Source organism: Sphaerodactylus townsendi, linkage group LG07 (genome assembly GCF_021028975.2).
Source record: "Sphaerodactylus townsendi isolate TG3544 linkage group LG07, MPM_Stown_v2.3, whole genome shotgun sequence".
Taxonomy (NCBI): domain Eukaryota; kingdom Metazoa; phylum Chordata; class Lepidosauria; order Squamata; family Sphaerodactylidae; genus Sphaerodactylus; species Sphaerodactylus townsendi.
The window spans coordinates 40,969,286-40,990,413 of NC_059431.1; the positions used below are offsets into that span (position 1 = coordinate 40,969,286).

The 21,128-nt window shown below is 39.8% G+C and overlaps 1 protein-coding gene across 1 annotated transcript in view; it reads right to left on the reverse strand.

The window, feature by feature from the left end:
* The window catches only part of EDIL3 (EGF like repeats and discoidin domains 3), a 323,251-nt gene extending 303,466 nt beyond the window's left edge, over positions 1-19,785 (reverse strand). The window contains exon 1 of the mRNA XM_048502911.1: positions 19,142-19,785. Within this exon, the coding sequence (XP_048358868.1) occupies positions 19,142-19,208 (67 nt within the window). The 5' untranslated portion in view covers positions 19,209-19,785. The remainder of the gene's footprint in view (positions 1-19,141) is intronic.
* Positions 19,786-21,128: the final 1,343 nt, after the last annotated feature.

Consider the following 21,128-nt stretch of genomic DNA (forward strand, 5'->3'; position numbering starts at 1 on the left):
AATCCTAGATCTTGCAGCATTTCATCTGGCTAGATCCTGAGTGTCCTGTTATAAACAATAAGGTAGCCATCCTAAGCAGAGTTAACATCCTTCTATGTCTGCTGAAGTCAATGGGTTTAAAAGGGAATAATTGTTTAGGATAGAACTGTAAAATGTGTCCATGCATAAGTCACAGATATTGATGGCACAAATCTTTTTACTTTCAAAAGTCATGACTAACATGTCAATAACATTAAGGTATTTTAAAATACACAATGTAACCAAAATATGTGCTTTTAGAATGTACTATTTTTGCTATTTAACCCAGTAAATATCTGAGCAGATCTTTATATGTGGGTGAAAATCTTGTGCCTTCCACTGAAAACTGGGTAGGTCTTTCTCTCTTAAAAGTGTGTCTGAAATATGAAATTTGCATTATGCTGACCATTAGTCCATTTACCCCTGAACTTGTTATTCCAAACCTCAAGATACCATTGAGGTCAGAAAGCATTCTTTCCCATTTTAGCTATCAGAAATCTTTATTAACTGGAGATGCAAAGCATTGTATCTGTCTGCATGCAAAATATGTGCTGATTTCTTGTACTATGCAACATGTAAAACGTGTCTGGACAAAGAGGGATGTTAGAGGTGCAAATAAGTGAAGTGTAAATACAATCTTCAGGTTTTAAATGGTATGGTGCAATGTGATTTCATGTTACTCACTTCTTTATTTGATGCTAAAATGGCCAAATGATCATTTGATTTAAAAATGGTCATTGGATTGCAGCTGTGCTTTTCAAAGCACAATAACTTTTCGTGTTGCTGTTTAAGATCTATTGCTTTAAAGTAAAAACACCCAAAGTATTGCTTTAACAAAGAAAGGGTAAGGATTTAAATTAATTAATTACTGGGAAATGTCCTGCCTTCCCAGTACAACCAAATGAGTCTCTAATTCTTTTTATTTTAATTTTCTCCCTTAACACTCATTTCACCAGAGCTGTTAAACTCTTTGCTTGATCATTGAATCCTGAATCTGTAAATCTCATCTTTTCAGAGGGAGTTTTTTTCACTGAGATCAGTGCTCTCATTCTGTCATGTGTACATTAAGGCACTTCTTCCTCCGTCCTTTTAAACAATAGACTTGAATAAAGATAATAGGGTAAAGTTGTTCTATAGCAATAGAACTCTGCATTTTTTGCATGGAGAAATATGCGGAAGACTTGACAAAGCAATCTTAAACTAGCCTAATCTGAACTAAAATGTTGTTCAGTGGTGCTGACACCCAGGAGGATATTCTTAGGATGTCAGCTTTAGAGAGCTCACTAGTGTACCAATTAATTTCTTAATAAATTTGTGGTGATCAGACCCTAGTCCAGTGTTTATTTTACAAAGAATACATTTCTTCAGCTAGATTTCTGAAGCTAGATTTGAATCCAGCAGCATCTTAGATACCAACAACACATCTGATGAAAAGAGCTTTAACTCTCAAAAGTTCAAAAGTACCGGTATTTGTATATTTTTGTTGGTCTCTAAGGTGCTACTGGAGCAAATCTAGCTCTTCTATTTGCAGATCAACACAGCTACTCTGAACCTACCTTTCTGGAAATCCTTGTCCACACAATCATAACTATTTAGTACTTGTATAATATCGAACATTTTTTAAAAATCACAATGTAGGAAGTTGGAGAGAGAGCCCAAAAAGAAAAAAAGAAGAGTTCAGAGGAAAAGGCAAAAACTGGCATATGAAGGAAGACTGGCATATGAAAATATCTAAGGAAACAGAGGACATATTTCTTCTGACTGTTATTTGCCTTTTTACAAAGATTATAAGACACAGAAGAATAACATTACTATGGGATTTTGTACAAGCCCTTCCAAAGAGTTGCAAAGAATAGAGCTTAGTGGTTTCTAAGTTCATTCTAGTGAGTAGGATTTTAGGTAACTGAACTGGAAAAAAAATTACAGAGCTGGAGGGGCTTCAGAACCCCACGAGTCCACTTCCCTCATCATTGCAGCAAACTCAATGCTTTCCTGATGGATGGTTATATAACCTCTGTTTGAAAGTCTCCAGCAAGAGAGACTTGCCTTCCCTACAGGCAAGTGGTTCAGTTATCTAACCATTCTCACCATTAGAAATTTTTCCTAATATCCCACTGAAATTTACCTTCCTGTAATTTAAACCTGTTAAATCTAAACTTGCCCTCTCAAGCAACAAAGGAAGGAAGGAAGGAAGGAAGGAAGGAAGGAAGGAAGGAAGGAAGGAAGGAAGGAAGGAAGGAAGGAAGGAAGGAAGGAAGGAAGGAAGGAAATTACCAAGATTTTTTCCCTGCCACCTTCCATGTGACAGCTGATAATATCCTTTTAAAAGGTTCAGATAAAACTAGATCCTACACCTCAAAATCTATACATCATTCTGTCAACTACAAGCACAACGTGGTACACTTGGCGGCCAGTCCAGGAAAACAGTTTTGAACTAAACTGAGAGAGGCGTGGGGGGGGGGGGATCAGCTTAAACAGTTGAAATAGGATGATTCTAGTTTTTGAAAATGTGCTCTGTATTTGACATTTCCACTTAAAAGTTGAAATTTACAGTTAACGTTTAATTGAAACTCATCCTATTGATTAATACTCTGGATTTTAGAATGTTAACTGAAATCTTGAAATTACTGGAGTCAAACAAAAGTCAGTGCTTCATGAGGGGTGTAAACAATAATGGGCTAAAGCAAAATAATCAGCCGCTTACTTTCAATTTTTAAACTGTTGTTTCACACACCAGTTTCAAAGCTTGTCACAGCAAGAGGCTTTTTGCTCAGGCTTCCCATTCTAATTGTACTCCCATTGCAGTTGGTCTTAGTGCTTCTCTATTAGGCACTACAGTACTAATCATTTTGTAAAGTGTTTGAAAGCTTTTGCTTCATTTGCAGGGATGGAGGCGGCTATAATGTGAGTCATTCAAAGTGAAGACATAAATAATATTTCTATTTCATACATAAAACAAATGCAAGTAAGGAACAAGCACAAGCATGATTGCCAGAAAGACAGGAGGTCAAAATAGACTGAAAATAATGCCAACCTTGTCTGCAACCTTAGCAACTTCCTTACTGGAAAGGATTTTTAAGTCATCATTTACTTGATTTGGCTGGACTCAGTAGGTGAGTGATAACAGTAGATCAGAGTTCTTACGTACACATTTTAGATTGACTGTGATTTAATCTAATTGTTTCCTTTCTTGGAAATATATTGTTGCCTTACCTCCTCTCCATTTCCATCCCATTTGTTCTTATTACTGTAAAATCTTTTTGGTGAGTGTTCTTTCAGGTTTGCCACAGGAAATGCTATAAATGGCTGCTACAGACCTGTGTAAGACACTGTGATACAAAACAAGACTGGGTTTTCCTCCCCTACCAGGCACTTTAAAAAATTAATTCATTTCATTCCTATTCATAAAGGTATAAACTGGTACAAAGAGTTTAGCAATAAGCATGGGATTACACATGACGGTATCACTCCACAAGGAATACTAGGATTTCATTGTGTTTAAAAACAGTTTTTTGAGGCATAACAGCTTTTGCAAGTATCACTTTTGTATTTTTTTATGCTGGTAGAGCGTATTACAAGGGTTTTCTCTGATAAAAAGGGGTATGAATGTTCTCTTTGCCTGGTTTGGATTCACCATCTCTCAAATTACTGAACCAGACTTACAGAAATAATATCTAGATGAACTGACAATAGAAGAAGGTGTCATTGACATTTGCCTTCTTTTTACTAGTGCTCCAAACACATCCGTGCACACATGCATGTGCATAAATGCCTTGGGAATGTGTGGACTGCTGTAATCTAGTAACCAGACACTCAGTTCACTTGTGGGGGAGAAATTGTATGAGCTAGTGATCCACTAGCCCCAAAGAAAGCCTCTGACACCTGAGTTAGGTTAAACAAAGACTTTATTAATTTTTAATAGCTGAATCGCTTTCACTGAACTCTTTATCATCGCTCACTATGAGTGACAAAAGAAGTTACCCAATGGTTTTTTCCAATATTTGGGCAATCCCAAGTACTAAGCAGTAACTCCAAATTAGGCTGAGCAATGTAGTCCATAAAAATCATTCCATTGGATAGTCACAGTTCTCTCAAAACTCTGTAAGTCTAAGTAGAGATTAGCCCAATTAATTGACTTGTCATCAGAAGTCTGTTTAACCTGTCCAACTGACTGGTGACTTCCCTTTTGATAATGAATAGTACCAAACAATGACACCCACCAAAAGCAAGAACCAATCTTGCTATGTGGCTGCCATGATTTGAGCAATCACAGCTTTTTTAGATTTTATTTTTGAAATGCTGTAATTGTACACATTGAGTTCTGACATGCAAGCACAAATGAATTTTACTAGTATAATTTTACTGGTATACTAGTTAAGAGCATTGGACATTAATCTGGAGAACCAGGTTTAATACTCCACTCCTCCACACAAAGCTTGCTGGGTCTCTTGCCTTAAAAGCCCTACAGGATTGTCATAAGTTAGGTGTGACTCAACACACACATTTGAAATGAGTCAGTCAGTCACTAATGATTACTGCAATGCACTCTACATAAGGCTGCCTTTTTAAAAAATGTTTGGGAAACTTCAGTTGGTGCAGAATGCTGCAACCAGAATATTGACTGGAGTGGACTGTAAGGAACTTATCACGTCTTGGCCATCTACACTGGCTTTCAATCTGTTTCCAAAAACAATGCAAGATTCTGATATTCACACTTAAAAACTCTATATGACTTGGGACCAGCAAACCTGAAGGGTCACCTACTTCCTTGCAAATATACCTGATCACTACAGTTATCTTCCAGAGTCCTGCTTTGGGTGCCCTGCTTTCTGAGATTAGAGTCCTGGAAGAGGGCAGTCTTGGTCATGGCATCAATACTCTCTGGAATTCTTTCCCATAGAGGATTGCTTGTCCCCTCCTGTTACAGTCTTTCATGAGTAGCTGAAAACTTTGTACGTTTTGTCTGATATTTCCTCAGTGATTCCTCCTTCCTGCCCTATGTTTTAATTGTTGTTTTATGTATGTGCGTTTTATTGTACTCAGTGTGTGGGTTTTGATGTTTTTGTACTGTATTTGTTCTTTAGCTCGGTTTTAAGTGATTTAAGTGGTTTTAATGGCTTTAAGAAGTTATATACATTTTTAGCTATGATTTCAGTCCTGATCAGGGCTGAAAAAAAAGGGGGGGAGGGATCAAGTTGATCAATTAATACATGCATACACGAATGAGTTTTTAAAAACCTTTTTGTGTCCCCTTAGGATTAACAGATGTTGCTCAAAGCAAGAAAATAAGCATAATTCAAATAAACTGAAGGGTTTTCTCTGCTTCACACTTTGGGATAGCAGCAAGGTTAACGCTGAAACAAAAATGCATACTTTGAGTTCATTTATTTAACTGGTTTTAAATGTGTATACTGCTTTCCTTCATTCAGAACAGTTTCTGCAAAACAATAAATGAGATTCTAGGTCATGTTTTGTCTAACTTCTAAATTAGACTTTTGCATTTTCGTGAACTGATGGCTGATGGCTTCTGGCTGTGATGATAATGAGTAATATTGAAGTAGGTTTTGAAAGACATCTGTAGTCTAACCCCCCAAACACCCTTCTTATTTTATTTTTATGTTTATTTTTATATTATACTGGGAATCGTAGAACCTGCATGCTGGGGGCTGCAGTAAGTGGTGACACTGGGTGAAACAGGCTGACTGGATCCAACCCTAAATATCTAATTACATTCTCTATTATTGCAAATGTTAATGGTATCTGCAAAGCCTATAAGAGAAAACACAGATTTTGTGTCTATTTTCATAATAATTACATGCAAATATTAGCACACAATAAATTATTTGATTTCATGATTTGATTTCAGTATGTTCTAAAAAGAACTGTGCATATCATTTTCATTTTTAAAGACAGATGGGAAAATGAGAATAAATAGTGGGCATATCCAAAGGAAGAGTACACTATAGTTAAGGGACTAACAGAATCTACGTGGGTGGCGCAGTCTAAAAGAACAACTTCAACAGAAACCATACACATGCCCATGATAGCGTGTACCTCTTTCTTGAGTCTTCTCTACCCCCATGCCCAACTGTCACCTGTTCAGAGCTTTAGAGTGAAAGAAAATAGTTGTGTAATCTCAACTCTAAATAATTTCAAGATGTTACCTTATGCAGACTGAAGAGTAACTGAAGAGTACCTATGTCCATCATTTGGATGCCTAATACTATAAACTGGGACCAAGGCCTATGAAAAACATGAATTTATAGCAGAAATGCACAAGTTTAAGACTCCATCGGATTTAAACTCAAATCAGTTTCTTTAGACAAACCATAACTATGCCAATTATTTGACTTTGGCAACAGACTCCACCACTTTGAACATAATGATTAATTACCTTTATTAAGCTTTCTGCCAAGAGGTAAGAAGAATTTTACTGTACATTAGAATGTGTACATAGTCAGACAAAGTATTTGAGCTACTTTAATTGTTTTTATCTATATTGTAAACTGACTTAATTTTACATATTTTTTAAAAAACTAATTGTCAGTATGTAAGTACAATAAATATACACACAAAATCTGCCCCCTTGCCTGGAATACAAGACTCGGAATCTCAAAGTATCTTATCGAAAAATACAGGTTAAGAAGTTTAAGCATTCCTGCTGATGAACTAGTTTAAGCATTCCTGCTGATGAACAGAAACACTTGGGAGAAGAATCTAAATAGCCGAAGGAAGACAAAAATAATAAGGGTTGAAGTTTGCATTTTTACTCATTGTTTATTCAGCATCATTCAGCAGGTGGAACAATGGTGGCCTCTATGGAAAGTAAGCAAGTGTATACTGATAAACTCAGTTGAACTGAAACCATAACAAAGGTTAGATTTTATTATCCCGAACAGGTTTTAAAATATAGCAGAACTGCTTTCCATTGTTAGGTGGACAGTAGCAGGCTCACACCAGGTAAACTATCTAGATATTCATGACCTTACCGTAAAAGAAGTCAAAGATCTCGTTATCTATTGGAACTCTACTCCATTTTAATTAGGGATGCTAATCCCCAGGTGGTAGCTGGAGATTTCTTGCTATTACAACTGATCCAGGTGACAGAGATCAGTTCACTTGGTGAAAATGGCTACTTTGGAAGGTGGACTCTGGAATTATACTCTAAGTCCAAATGCCACCCTCCTCAGGCTTTACCCCCAAAATCCCTAGATATTTCCCATCCTGGGGCTGGCAACCCTAATTTTCATTCATATTTAAACACAGTTCTAACTTTATGAATCAAATCTTAATGTATGTATTACCTGAAAACAAATTGGGTGTAAGTAATGGATAGAATGTGAAATTCTAACTTTATGTCAAATAAATGATACAATGATACACTGTACTTGCACTGATTTGAATCAGCATCAAACATGTGCATTGCTTGAAAGAGCAAAAGACCAACAGAAACAGTTATTACCGGCCTGATGATGAAGAATAAAAAAAAGAGAAGAAGAGTTTGGATTTATATCCCACCTTTCTCTCCTGTAAGAAGACTCAAGGTGGCTTACAAACTCCTTTCCCTTCCTCTTCTCACAACAGACACCTTGTGAGGTAGTTGGGGCTGAAAGAGGAATGAAGAAACCTATCTGGTTCATCACTATCTGGTCTACCACTCATGAAAGATTGGGAAATTGAACCTGGATCTCCAGATTAGAGTAACCTGCTCTTAACCACTGGTTCTCAAGACATTTTAAAGGTTTCATCTTTTCTTCTGCCACCAACTTAAATTACTTTATTTTCATCTCACCATCTGCGACTTAGGGGTTTTTCAATGGAAAATTCATACCTAGTTCTTACCCACCTCAAACTTTTTGATACAGGGGTTTCACAAAATGATGAATGGTAGAGAAGTAATAGTTCACAATTTACTTTAAATGTGTATGTTTTGGAACTGTGTAGTCACTAAATCTTTTCAAAAAAGATGTAATTGACCGAATCAGATTTTTTTAAAATGCTAAAATACTCTTTCAAATCCTCTTATCCTGAGTCACATTCCTCTATCATATAAACTGCCAATAACTACTGTAATCTGGTTTGCCTGCATATCATTAGCTGAAAAGCAAACTGTACTAAAATTCTGATTATTACCATCTCTGGTTGCCTATAATTTAGAGCCTGTTTGGAGATGTTCTGTTTTTCCATCAAATAATAAGTTATGTGCCACAAAGGATATAACTTAGATAAATAGAGCATAGTTTGGCAGAAAGTTTCCAAAACAGTTACCTTCTTTCCCTCTTCTTGTGGTTCTGCATGTTGTTTTACTCCCTAATTTAAATCAGTCTAATCAGTATCCCGGAGTAACATAACTGGACTCATTATTATAACTCAGCCCAGCTCAAAAAATGGCCCCTTGCCTTGATATAGCTGATCTGGATACATCTGGATACATCCCTCAGTGACATCAAAACTAGACTACTGTATTGCACTGTATATTGGTCTCCCCTGAAAATCAATTTAGAAACTCCAGCTGCTGCAGAATGTCTCAGCTTAGCTATTATTGGCAGCTAGATGGAGCACACATATTACTTCCATCCTGCAGGCACTTCACTAGCTGCCATCAGTTACCAGGATCAATTTAAAGTATTAGCTATCACATACAAAGCCCTTCATGGCATTGAATATTTATATCTGTGAAACTATTGCATCCCCTATGCTGTGCCATGACAGTTTCATTCATCTGAACAGGGCCCTCCTCAGGTACCAACCTGCAAATGGGCAAACTCAGGAACTGCTGATACACATGTCTTCTCTATTCTGGAATGGACTGCCAAAGAAGGTCAAAAAGGCTCATAGCTTTCTGCAATCTATGCAAAATTTAACTATTTGAAAGGGCTTTTCTATGCAGGCAAAACACGGTAGGGCTGTATAAAGTGATTTGCAAAGTGATTTGAAAAATTGTAAGGGACAGTGGCCTATACTTCTGAGTACAGCTTGCTGTAAGCTGGAACCTGCTCTGTAATTTTACATCATTTAATGTGTTATGCTCACACTTATGGTGTGCTTCAATTCTGTTTTTAGAGTTCTAGTTGGTTCAGCAGCCCAAATCCTATTTGATTGCCCACTCCTATGGATTGTGTTGATAATATTGACTTACTTCTAGTGAGAAAGGTGGACAATAAATAACGTAAATAATAAATAAACTATGTTATCTTGGAGGGAGAATGCTATAGACAACAGTTTTTGGGGAGCAGGGTTTTACAAATGTAGGAAAAATAAAAATTTGGAATATTTTTTCTTGCATTCACTAACAAGATCTTTGACTATTCTGTCAATAATCAACAAAGCATCGTAACAGCTGAATATATAATATTGTATTATGTGGATTTCAGGGTGCTTGTGTGGTGGTACTCACCAGTACTGAATACCAGTACCTTTGGGAGGATTTCTCAAGTCCTGAGGGGGAATTGGTAGAAATTGATGCAAGCTGATATATGCGTAATGGCACCTGTTTCCCACCCCACCAAAAAAAAAAAAACCTGCAAAATTCTGTATAAGTCATGAAAATACAACCCTATCTTTTGTGAATTGGTAGCATTACAAAAAACAACTAAATTAGACCATTTACTGACAGCAACCACTAATTTTAGCCAGTAACCTAATGGAAGGTCTCTCTCTCTCTCTCTCTCTCTCTCTCTCTCTCTCTCTCTCTCTCTCGGCACTTTCACACATGCAGAATAATGCAATTTCAGTCCACTTTCAATGCACTTTCACAATTGTTTGCAAGTGGATTTGGCTATTTTGCACAGTAAAATCCAGCTGCAAAGTGCATTGAAAGTGGACTGAAAGCGCATTATTCTGCATGTGTGACAGTACCCTCTGGGTACACACATACACACACACATGTATGTATGTATATGTATACATGTGTGTGTGTATGTCTGAGAGAAAGCCATTTCCCCATTTATCCCAAAGAAATACAGAAAACCAGGCCATCATTCTGTATAAAGGCATGAGTCATAGAACAGACAGCTCAAGAAATAACAGTTGAAAGCTGTTACTTTAAAGAATCACACAAAACTAAGTTAGAACATCTGTTAAACCATCTCACTTTTCCTGTCTACCACTAGAAGACTGTTTACTGCTTCAGCAATATTTTTTTTTCCCACTCCCATTATATATTTTTCCAAGGCTTTCAATAATTTAACACATGACTAATTAATCTGTTTTCCTGACTATTAGAGACAAAATAGAAAATTCAACTGGGATCGTAAACTATGATTTAATATCAGAACCATTCCAAGATCCTGCAAAGTATAACTATGGGGACAGTACCCAGTAAAAAGATTTAATAGTATGATCAGTATCATTATGATAACAGTCAGAGATATGGATTAAACAGAACTGTTGTTATTATTGAGGTTGAATAAGAGCACCAGGTTGCAAAGATTTTAAAGTTTCAGCATGGAAAAGCACTTGTTCAAAAAACCCACTGTTTGTCAATCTCCACACACTAATTTGATAACACGATATTCTAAATTATATCCATCAATATTTGCTACAGCTGTGTTGTTGAATAAATCAAACCAAAGCTGTCACTATGGCTGTTTCTGCACAGCCAGCTGAAAGGGGGTGTATTGGCATAGTTTAAGCCAATGCAATCCCCGGGAGTGTTTGCACAGGCTGTGCCACTCCCAGATGGCTCCTACCTCTTGCCACTTTCCATTGTGTTGTGGAGGCCAGGGGGCACGCCCCCGTGGCAAGAGTGACAGCTCTAGGGTTGGAGGCCAGAAGGCGGCAGGAGGTAGAAGCTGTTCAGGAGAACCGTGGGAAATATGCTGGCCTTCCCCCGGTGCCATTTGCTCAGCACCAAATGGAAGCCAGTGTTTTCCACAAAAAAAAAACCCAAGCAAGGTTTAAAAACACCATTTTGGGGGGGATAGAGATCACTGCTGCATCGATTTGGCGGTGGCACCTGTGCGAAGGCTTCCTCCCAAACGGTGTTTTACCAGGCCGAAATAGTTGATTTGGGCCCGTGCAAAAACATCCTATATCTTGGAAAAACCACAGCTATTTCCCCCACTGCTATATTCTCCATAATCATATGGGACTGAGGCAAACCATTGTTCCATTTAGCATAATACTGTCTACACAGACTGGCAGTTACTCTCCAGAGTTTGAAGGCCAAACTACATGTTTAAATATTTGAAAGTCCACCATGGAGACTTACAGCCATATTGCAGCAGTGAGTTCTTTGTGGTAATTCCATTTAAGAGGGCCAAATTCAGTTTGGGACCACAGCAAGATGAGCCATGCCCTTTCCTAAGATGCCACTCAGAGGGATATTTGCCCTATTCAGTACCCATGGAGCACCCCTGATGGGCCAAATAACACCCCCATGCCATGTTAGTTTAGGAAAATGGTACAAAAAGAAGATTTTTCCCTGGACTGTTTTTTTCAATCTGGATCAGTTCCCATGGCGCTTTCAAATGGAGTTTCCTCAAGGAACTCAATGCTGCAATATGGTTACCCCATGGTGGACTCACATCCATTGTAATGTGGGGTTTTGCCTGAAATCAGCGTTCTTTTTTTAGCTTTGATACCTGAAATTATTTTACTTGGATATATTGGAGGTGGAAATTGACACTCCAAGCAATTATATGTTGTGCCACTGAGGTAGGGCCTGCCACTTCTTTCCCACTATCATGTAAATTCTAATCATCCCAGCATAATAATTTATGAGGTGTTCAATCCATGCAAACTCTGTGCTGAATTTATGTTCAAATACAAGCGCTTGTAGTGGTGACATCGTTCCCAACAAGCCTTCCATTATCTTGCTAAGATTTAGTCACTTTTGTTCAGTTTTAGAATTTAAAAAATCCCTTTTCCTGTGTGATATATTTCAGGATATTACAGATATGCTTCTTGTAGAAAAAAGTCATATAATAAATAATTCCATCGTCTTTCATTGTGAAATGAAAAGTAATATACAGTTGTAAATATTCTACATTGTGACAAATTTTCCAGTAATACAAATGATTCATCTGCCATTTTAATGATGCCAGATTCAGTCCTTATCTTATTTTAAAATCTCAGTGCTTTGACTCTTTAATATTCTGTTTCTTTCAATTCCTAAAGAAGCATTTAGAACTGAAAAAAAATATTTTCTATTCAGTCTGCACATTCTCCAACCACAACATTCACTAACAGAGCCAAGCCTCAAACTTGCCTAGGATGAGCCAGAAGTTGCTCTTTGCATAGTGTCCAGACTTTACATCATCGTATCATCTAATATTTCATTTAATGACTCCCAGGTGTATAAAAGTCTGACTTTCTTATTCTTATATGGCACACCCAATACTTACACTCCTCTGTGAAATAAAAGGAACTTGAGAGAACTGCCCAGCCTTAGAATGTAAGTTTTTGCTATTCAGAGTAACTTTACAAAACATGAAACCATGAGAGTTCAATTCTGAATTCCTCATTCATAGTTACAATTTTTGCATATAGAATGCATTACAATATTAATATTTATTTTGCATACACCTTGCTGTTCTTGTCTCGTTTACTTTTATAATAGATCTGCAAAGTAGGATTAAAACCTTTACATTAGTATACTCAAGGTTTTTACATGTTCTCAAATAATGTTTAAACTCTTTTCCTCTATGTAAATAGTACAAAATATTACAAAAGGTGTTTGAAAAGTTTCTAAGAATGTAATGCTTGGCTCACTAACTATGAAGTCTGACCCATTGAACTTAGCTGGGCATTTATAACCATGTATGTATGTATATGTCACTGTGGAATGGTATAGCCCAGTGGTGGCGAACCTTTGGCACTCCAGATGTTATGGACTACAATTCCCATCAGCCCCTGCCAGCATGGCCAATTGGCCATGCTGGCAGGGGTTGATGGGAATTGTAGTTCATAACATCTGGAGTGCCAAAGGTTCGCCACCACGGGTATAGCCCGATCGAAGTTAAGTAAGGTCAGTACTTGAATGGGAGACCACCAAGGAAAACTTTGCAGACAAAGCCAATGACAAACCACCTCTGTTTCTCACCATGACAATCTTATGGAGTCGCCATAAGTCACCTGTGACTTGATGGCACTTTAATGTATATATCAGGCTTCATATTTTAAAATGATTTGGTGTAATGGGCTGCTGTTTTGTGGCGGGTGAATGCATATATAGCTGTGCAGTTCTTTAGATCCTGTCCTAATCTTACTATTCCTCTAAAAGGAAACTGACAATCAATTGCAATGTCACTCATAGACTTTATGAATGAGAACAAGGATTTGGATCTATTAGTAATTTCCACTGATGGAAGGGATTTCCATGAGCACAGCAATCGGAATCATAATATGCCTGTTTTCACTTTTGTGGCTATTTCTCCCTTCTTCTTTCTACTCACTTCACCTTATCTGCCCTATCTTTCTGTTTTACTTTTCTTCTTTTCTTCTACAAATGTAATAACAAAAAGATGAACAAAACTGATTATGGTGACTTGGTGGTAATCCAATTACTTAATTTCAGTCCCAGCCCAAAGAAAGCCATGCTCCATTGATGGAAGGAAATTCCTTCTATCAGAGAAAGCTACTATTGGATCTAAGACTCTGTCTTCATTATGAACTCCGCGAATCTTTGGTTGTCAGTGCATTAGAGACCATACAGGTTTTATGGGTTGACTATATTATACTGTTAACAGAATCAACAGCTTGATATTTAGAACTTTCTCTTTTAAAAAAGAAAGAAAGAAACCCATACATTCATACATTAATGAGTACCTTAGTGCCCTGAATTGGAATTACTTAGTGGGCTACAATAAGGTGTTTACAATATGCTACCTAAAGGGGTGTAGGATGACACAGGAAACAGATTTAAATGCAGCACAAAGAGGACAATTATTCCTAGTTACATTTTGTCACCTATTGTGCAGAATTAGTTTATTGCCATCAGTGGTTCTCTAAAACAAAAAGCTCAAAATTCCTTTGACATTTCCAGTCGGTTTGGATAGATCTGAACAATCATCATACACAGTTTGTTTCTGACATTTCTTTGAATACCTGGAACTTGCCACTCATTCTGACTATAGCAGCAGGTTTTATGTAAGAGTTCATACATTTAAGAAAAGTATGGTGTTGTGAAATAAAAGGAAAAGTATAACAAATATTTACTGTCAATTACTGAAAATTAAAAGTACTTTTGTTCTGTTTGATAATATCATATGAACTTAAATCTATGAATAAAAAGATGCAGCAGATATTGTTGGCCTTGCAGGATGTTTCATTAGCAAGGCTTTAAACTGATAAACTATTTTGAGCAGAAAAGTTTCTTCAACATTTTAATGCTGCATTCCAGTCTTCCCAAGCAAAGGCCATAGCTATTTAAAATGCACATTATGAATTTCCAGTTGAATGGAATATTGGAATTTTAGTACCCAATATCTTACATTTTGTATACTGAAGTTACATGGGTATATTAGCATTCCATTTTGTCCTTTACTGTACTTGGCTAGCAAGAGAGCTTCAACTGTGTTCAGATCTCTCAAGTTATATTTTGCCATAGTTACATAGAATGACTGGGAACTTTAGAAGAATGTAGGCCAAAGCAAGATCTCTAGCTAAGTTCAGTGTCATTAACTGGGAAAATCTGCTTGAAAAGTGACTACTTTTAAAAACAACACAGGTTAAAATTCTGTTTGCACTTATTTGCATCCTTAAACACAATGAGACTTACTTCTGAGTAAATTGGCAGAGGATCTCCCTGCTTTCATTTTTCCTTGTTACTTTATTACTTCTCTCAGCATTATTCCTTTTACTTGAAGAAAGTTTAAACTCCAGGTACTGCATAGTACACGCTCAGTGCATCAGGTTTCTGGCTCTGGAGAGCATCCCACAGTAATGCAAGTCATACCAAAATGTCTAGTAGATCTGATATATTAGTTTAATTTCCAAATAAAAGAAAAATAATAAATTAAAAGACATTCAGTACAAATGAAATGTTAGGCAGGTGCAGACTTTGAATTATGTATGGGACACTAAAGAATCATTACATACACTTTCCAGTAAAGCAATTAACCATGAAATGACCTATCGTTATTAATTAAAATCCTGTTCCTTGCACATTTATAAGTTCAGAAGTGAAGAGTTGTTTGATTTCCACTATTATACTTCATATATACACATGGGTTTTTTTTTCAAAAGAAGAGCAGAGGAGAACAGAAGGGGGGAAATGCTGTCTGTTGTTAGAGCAGGCTGCCAAGTTCTTTGTGTCTGAGGAATTACACAAAATCTGGGATTGATTAACCTATCACCAGCTGTCCATGTAGTCTTATGCCAGACTTGGAAAGAGTGGTACCTCTTTAATGCCTAAATAATACAAATATCTTAATACCAACATAAAATACTATGTTATTAACTTCCCTTAACTTCACTGCATTTATAGCCCTGGGCATTCATGTACATGAATGAGGGAATAGCCTTAGGGGATCCATATTACCATAACAAAGAGAATTACTTGAATAATATCCACGTCTCCTATCACCAGATAGGAGATAGGATCTGACTTTTATAATTCTCTTGACATGAGTTTTACTTATCTTTGTGAGTGCCTTGGATATTTCTAATGAAGCTAGTGGGATATACTATAATTATAATTGTATGCCACCTCAAGCAGAACTGTGAAACGGTGGCATAGAAACATTTTCAATAAATTAATATTTCAAATAAACAAAGCCTAGGCAATTACTGACATAATTTTAACACCTTGTTATTTCCTGTCAAGATTCCTGAACAGCATCTTCAGCATACACTGGGGCTCATGTAGCCCAAAACATTTTAGACAAAGGAAATATTTTCAGTTATAAGCACTTCTACAAATCTACTTGCCTCCTTTTGCACATAAAGCCTTCATAGCAGCTGTTTCTATGGTTGGCAATGGAAAAAGTTATATTCCGGTATTTTTAAAAAAATCAGTGAATGTTAATAACAAACCCAGAGGAAATTGTGAGTCCTCCAATTTCCATAGTGTTTGGAGAGCACAAATGAATGCCACCAAACACATTTAAACAATTGCCAGCATTTACCCCTCCCCCCAATTGATAACACTGGCAAGATTCAAGGCAGCAGGTTTCAGAGAAGTTACATATGGAGACCACCATCTTCAACCTGGGAGACAATGTTGTGGGTTTGGTAGGATCACCCCTGCTAATGCAAACAGGTCAAAGGAAGTGGCACAGGGTGCCTTCCAGAGCTATGTTTTTGCACTGGCACCTGGGCCATCTGTGGTGGCAAGGCTGAAAGAGGTTCTGCCTCTAGCATTTCCCACTTTGGACCTTGCTGGTGGTGACATGAGTCATGAAAGTCTTCCAGTTCTAACCCTGCAGTAGTACCACCTGGGTCCAAGAGAGCACTGGTGATGGGATAGGAGTTTCCCAGATCCATGTTGCCCCTGCCTTGGACCCTACCAACAGGCTGGAGGGGGAAACCTCCAAGACCCACACAACTACTGCGGGGTGGGGGATAGTATCTCCCCATTGGCACCAGTATGAGAAAAGGAAGTAGTTGGGGCTTGGGATACCCTCCAGGACCCTGGCGCCTCTGGAGCCGCCCGGTGGGACTGCTCAGTGGCACTGGCAGTGTAGGTGCCGAAGGCGGAATTTCACAGTCTGGTGCTGCTGTCTGGCACCAAGCTCCTCGGACAGCGCCTTTGGCTCAGCTCACCGCCTCGGCTCAAGGAACAAGGGGCGGGAAAGGCGGGAGACGAGAGAGAAACGGAGTCAGGGTGTCCGGGGATCCCTGTCCTCCGCCTCGACGCGCGCCTTTCCGCTGTTTGCCAGCCCGGCAGCCCTGCGCTCGTGCCGAATCTCTTGAGTGCGAAGGGGATCAAAGTCAGAAAAAGAGGAGTGCGGGTGAGAGGAGGCCAGGCGCGGAGAAAACCTCTGCCAAGAGAAGCGCTTCCGTCGCCTCCCCCTCTCTTCGGGGACCACTCAGCCAGACTAAAGCTGGGCTTGCTTCAGCGCCGCCCAAATAAGGCTGCTTTTCTCAAGGGTTCCTAGACGCTCCTCACTTGGGAACCATCGCTATAACGCAGGAGTCTTTATTTTGGAGTGGGAGCCCGACGGAAAATAAATGAACAAGGAAAAAAAAATCCACGGCCAGGCGAGAAAAGCGCTTGAAAGCGCTTTGCGGAAAAGCCACTGTCTCGCTTTCCCTCTCCTGGAGACAGAGAAAACTCTCCCATCGCTGATAAGAAGGGAAAGAAAGAGAGTCTCCGCGGGGAAAACTGAAAGGGGTGGGGAGGAGAAAGGAAAGATAAAATCTTTCCTCAGCCAGCATCGATCCATCTGGGAAGCAGAACAGTGATGAGGCATTTTATCTTTTCCCCGAGTCTCTTGAACGTTATGCAGCACAAACGGGGGTAGGGGTGGAGGCTGTCCGCAGCCTTCCCCCCACCCCGCCAGTTGTTTCGAAGCTGGACCAAACTTAACCGCCCTCGTCTCCAGAAGAGCAGCAGCCTTGCTTTTCTCTCCAGCCGCTGAATTCCCCGTTCCCCGCAGCCTGCAAATCCTCATTCTTGAAGGATGCCTTCATCTCGAGAAAACCAATCTCCCAACTTTCGCAGCACACGCCAGAGACATTCTTTCCAAACAGAGAACGAACCCTTTATACATGAAGGGATCTGAGAACGTCCTTGCTGCCTTCTCTGAGCAAAGAATGGATACACCTAAATGATCCAGGCCCCTTTCAAAAGGCCTTTTCATCCTGCTGAGTAGCGGGTTGCTAACGGATTTTTGGTGTCAATTTAGACATAACCAGTTTGACTCCTGCTGCTAATGGTCCTGCTGCTAATGGATTTTTTAAACTGATCAGACAAAGCCGCTTGGCATCATGGGGCTCTGCCACTTTTTATGAAAACTGCTTTCTCTCATTTTCGGTTCTTCCTTGTACTTATGAATCACTCCAGTGTGCTGTTCGAACTGTCTAGAGTGCTTCCAAAAAGACTGCTATGTTTTTCTCCACCTTCTCCCCCCCCACACACATTCTTTTCCAGCTTTTTTTCGCTCTAAGATTTGCGCTATAGCGCTGTAGCACTATAGCAGCAACATTGACATGCCTAACAGCTGTAGTCAGAAAATAACTCTTTGCCAAAAAAAAGGCGGGAAAGCAACAGCGGCACTGTTTGAACTGGCCAGAGCTCTTTAGAGATGGCTCATAGGTGGCCTGAAATGAGCTGTGTGAACGCCCATCTCTGTATTACTTTACACGAGAACGTGCTAACGACAGATGACATCCCGTTTAGATGGGTATTATGAAAGGGGCCCTAATCTGTGTACCTCCAATATATTTATCTGTGTTTGTGTTTATCCTCTTGCTGGTTACAGACATGAGATTAATGAACGACTCTATCGTATCTGTGTATCTTATCTTCTCTTCCCTCTGTGCCTCCAATACATTAAGAAGACTATGAAGTTTTTCCTCCCTCCCTCGCTGTACCTTTCAGAAGGAGAATGTCCTATTTAAAGACAGAGAGGAGGGAGGGAAGCAGAAGCGCTCATTACTGAACACCACGATTGCATTCGTCCAGTGCTCGATTGGATCTTCAGCACCCTGTAACTGTCCGTCAAATATTTTTTTCTTTAAAAAAAAAAGGCAGGGACTAAGGAAAGAGTAGCTGCTTTCTCCGGTGATGGGCGGGAGATTATTATTCTGTTTTGCTAGTCCACTCATCTGGATTACATTGAAGCCCTGACGGCATTTATTAAGCGTCCCTTGCTAAATCTTACTGAACATGTCTGCCGAAGGATGACACATAATCTGATTAAAGAAAATACATACATGCAAAAAAAAAACACCCACGAAAAAGCGGCTCTGGATCATTCACAGTACCCAGCCAAGGCACGTCCTTCCCTTCGTCCCCCCCTCACCGCCCCCGCCTCGTCCAATATCGCCCGCATTAATTCACTTTTTTTTTTTTTTGCCGACTTTGCAATTACTTTAAAAACAAGATCGGGAAATTCCCCCGGCTCCTACTCCTCCCTTGACACTTATGGCGCCCCCTCCCTGGACGACCCCCCCCCCTTCTATTTAGCATCTCGGTCCCTTTGATCTCCTGCAGCAATCCTCTGAGCTCCCTCACCTCTGGCAAACGGTGGGCTTCCGAAGCTGAAACCCAGCAGAAACCAGGCGGCCACCCAGCGCCTCATGATCCTTTGATCTCCCAAGGGACGATCCCAAGAAGGTGGAGAGGAGACTAGGAGTTTTGAGCCTGAAGGAAATGAAGGCGGAACCGAAGCGATCCTTCTACCTGGCGGCTCACCGAGGAAAAAAAAAATCAAAATGTGCCAAAAAAAACCCACACACAAAACAATAATTGTCCTTTTCCAAAAAGGCCGGGGGTTGTGGGGGGTTGATGCTTTCCCGGGAAGCTCAGTTCCCTGTTTGCGACGAGTTCCTTTTCTTGCCTTAATAGTGAGGATATCCTGGGAGACCCGAAGGCAGCTCGTAGGCTGATGAGTGCTGCCACGAGACAGTCATAGCTCACGGAGAATCGCCTGCTCCAGGGGATGAGCTAGGTAGGTGTGTTATGTGTCTCTTTTCTCCTCCTCCGTCTATCGTGGGTCGGTGACAGCCTCTTGGCTGGCTGCTCCTGCCGCTGCTGCAGGGAAGAGAACAATGAAAGGAGAGAGGAGTGAGAGAGCGCCGTGCCGGCTGGAAAGCGCACTGTATACAAACAGAGGCGGCGTGCGTCTGTCTGAGGCGAGAGTCACATACTCCCTCCTCGGCTCTGATGCCTTTTCCCTCCACTCCTCCCTCTGCTCCAGTGGCTGCTTTTGTCAGGGAGAAGCAGAGAGGTCCACAGACATACTCTGCCTTCTGATTGGCCCATCTTTGTATTTCCGAGTGGGCAGGGGGGAAGAGACAGGCAAAGCCAGGTCACTGTCCAAGCAGCCCTCTTGGGATGTCATAGTTGGCCAAAGGCAAGAACTAGCCCCAGCCATCAGTGCCCTGGGGAGATGAGGTGGGTGGCAGTAATGCTGCTCAAGTTCCGGGCCAATCTACTTCTGAAGCCTGCAGGATTGATGGGGAAAGAACTTCTTGGACTACGATGATGTGCTGCCACCCTTGACTCTGTTGAGGGTGGCACAGGTGAAGGAGGAGGAACATCCCAGGACCATTCTGCTGCTGTCATGTTTGATGTAGCAAATGCCAGAGGCTGTGTCTCTGGAGACCAATACCTTGGCAATGGAGGTCCCCGTCCCCCCACCAATGTCTGCTTGTTAGATTTTTCCAGCCAAACACTACTGGACATGCTTCCCTCCAAAAAAGCATTCTTGGTAGTTGAAGCCCTCTTCTCTTTTGTTACCCACAACAAATATGATGCTATATCATATTTCAGTACTCTTGAGAAAAATGAGCGGCAAATAAATCTAAAGTTGGAGACAATGTATAATGTGCATTTTGTAATGTGTACAAGTGTGATTGGATGAAAAATCTGCTGTACTGCAAAATAGCTCCAGCACTGGCAAGAACAGAGTATGTTCAGCTTGCTCCGTTGTGGCCACTTTCCTTATAGGTCTGCATGAGCTAATAAAAAGAGCCAAAAAAAGTTTGTTCAGAGATAAAGTTATTCCAACCCACTAAGAAAATATAGGTGATAAAGATGTGACAGCACTAAAGAAAAACAAATACTTCAGATTTCTGTTTTCATAGCTGCAAAAGAGTGCATACCCAATTGGACAATCTACCGGTATAACTGTCAAGTTATATCTAACTCACAAATGTCTAAATTGAGTGCATTCACTATATTTTCCGTTCTGCTCTCCTGGAAATTTAAGAAGCAAGGATTTGCCTGTAGATTCCAAACAGGCTAGTCATTCTTGAGCATGTATAACAGACAAGATCATACTGACTAAAAGCATTGGGTATGTTGTATTTTGTGCCGCATTTTGTGTGTGTGTGTGTGTGTGTGTGTGTGTGTGTGTGTTTGGGAGGGAGGTGACTCTGTCTCTGTTATACAGGTACACAAGATTTGTATACTGAAAATATATTCTGACAGCAAGGTCATTTCTGCAGCGCTCCACATCAGCAACATAGTTCCACCACCTTTCTGCGCTGGATGCAAT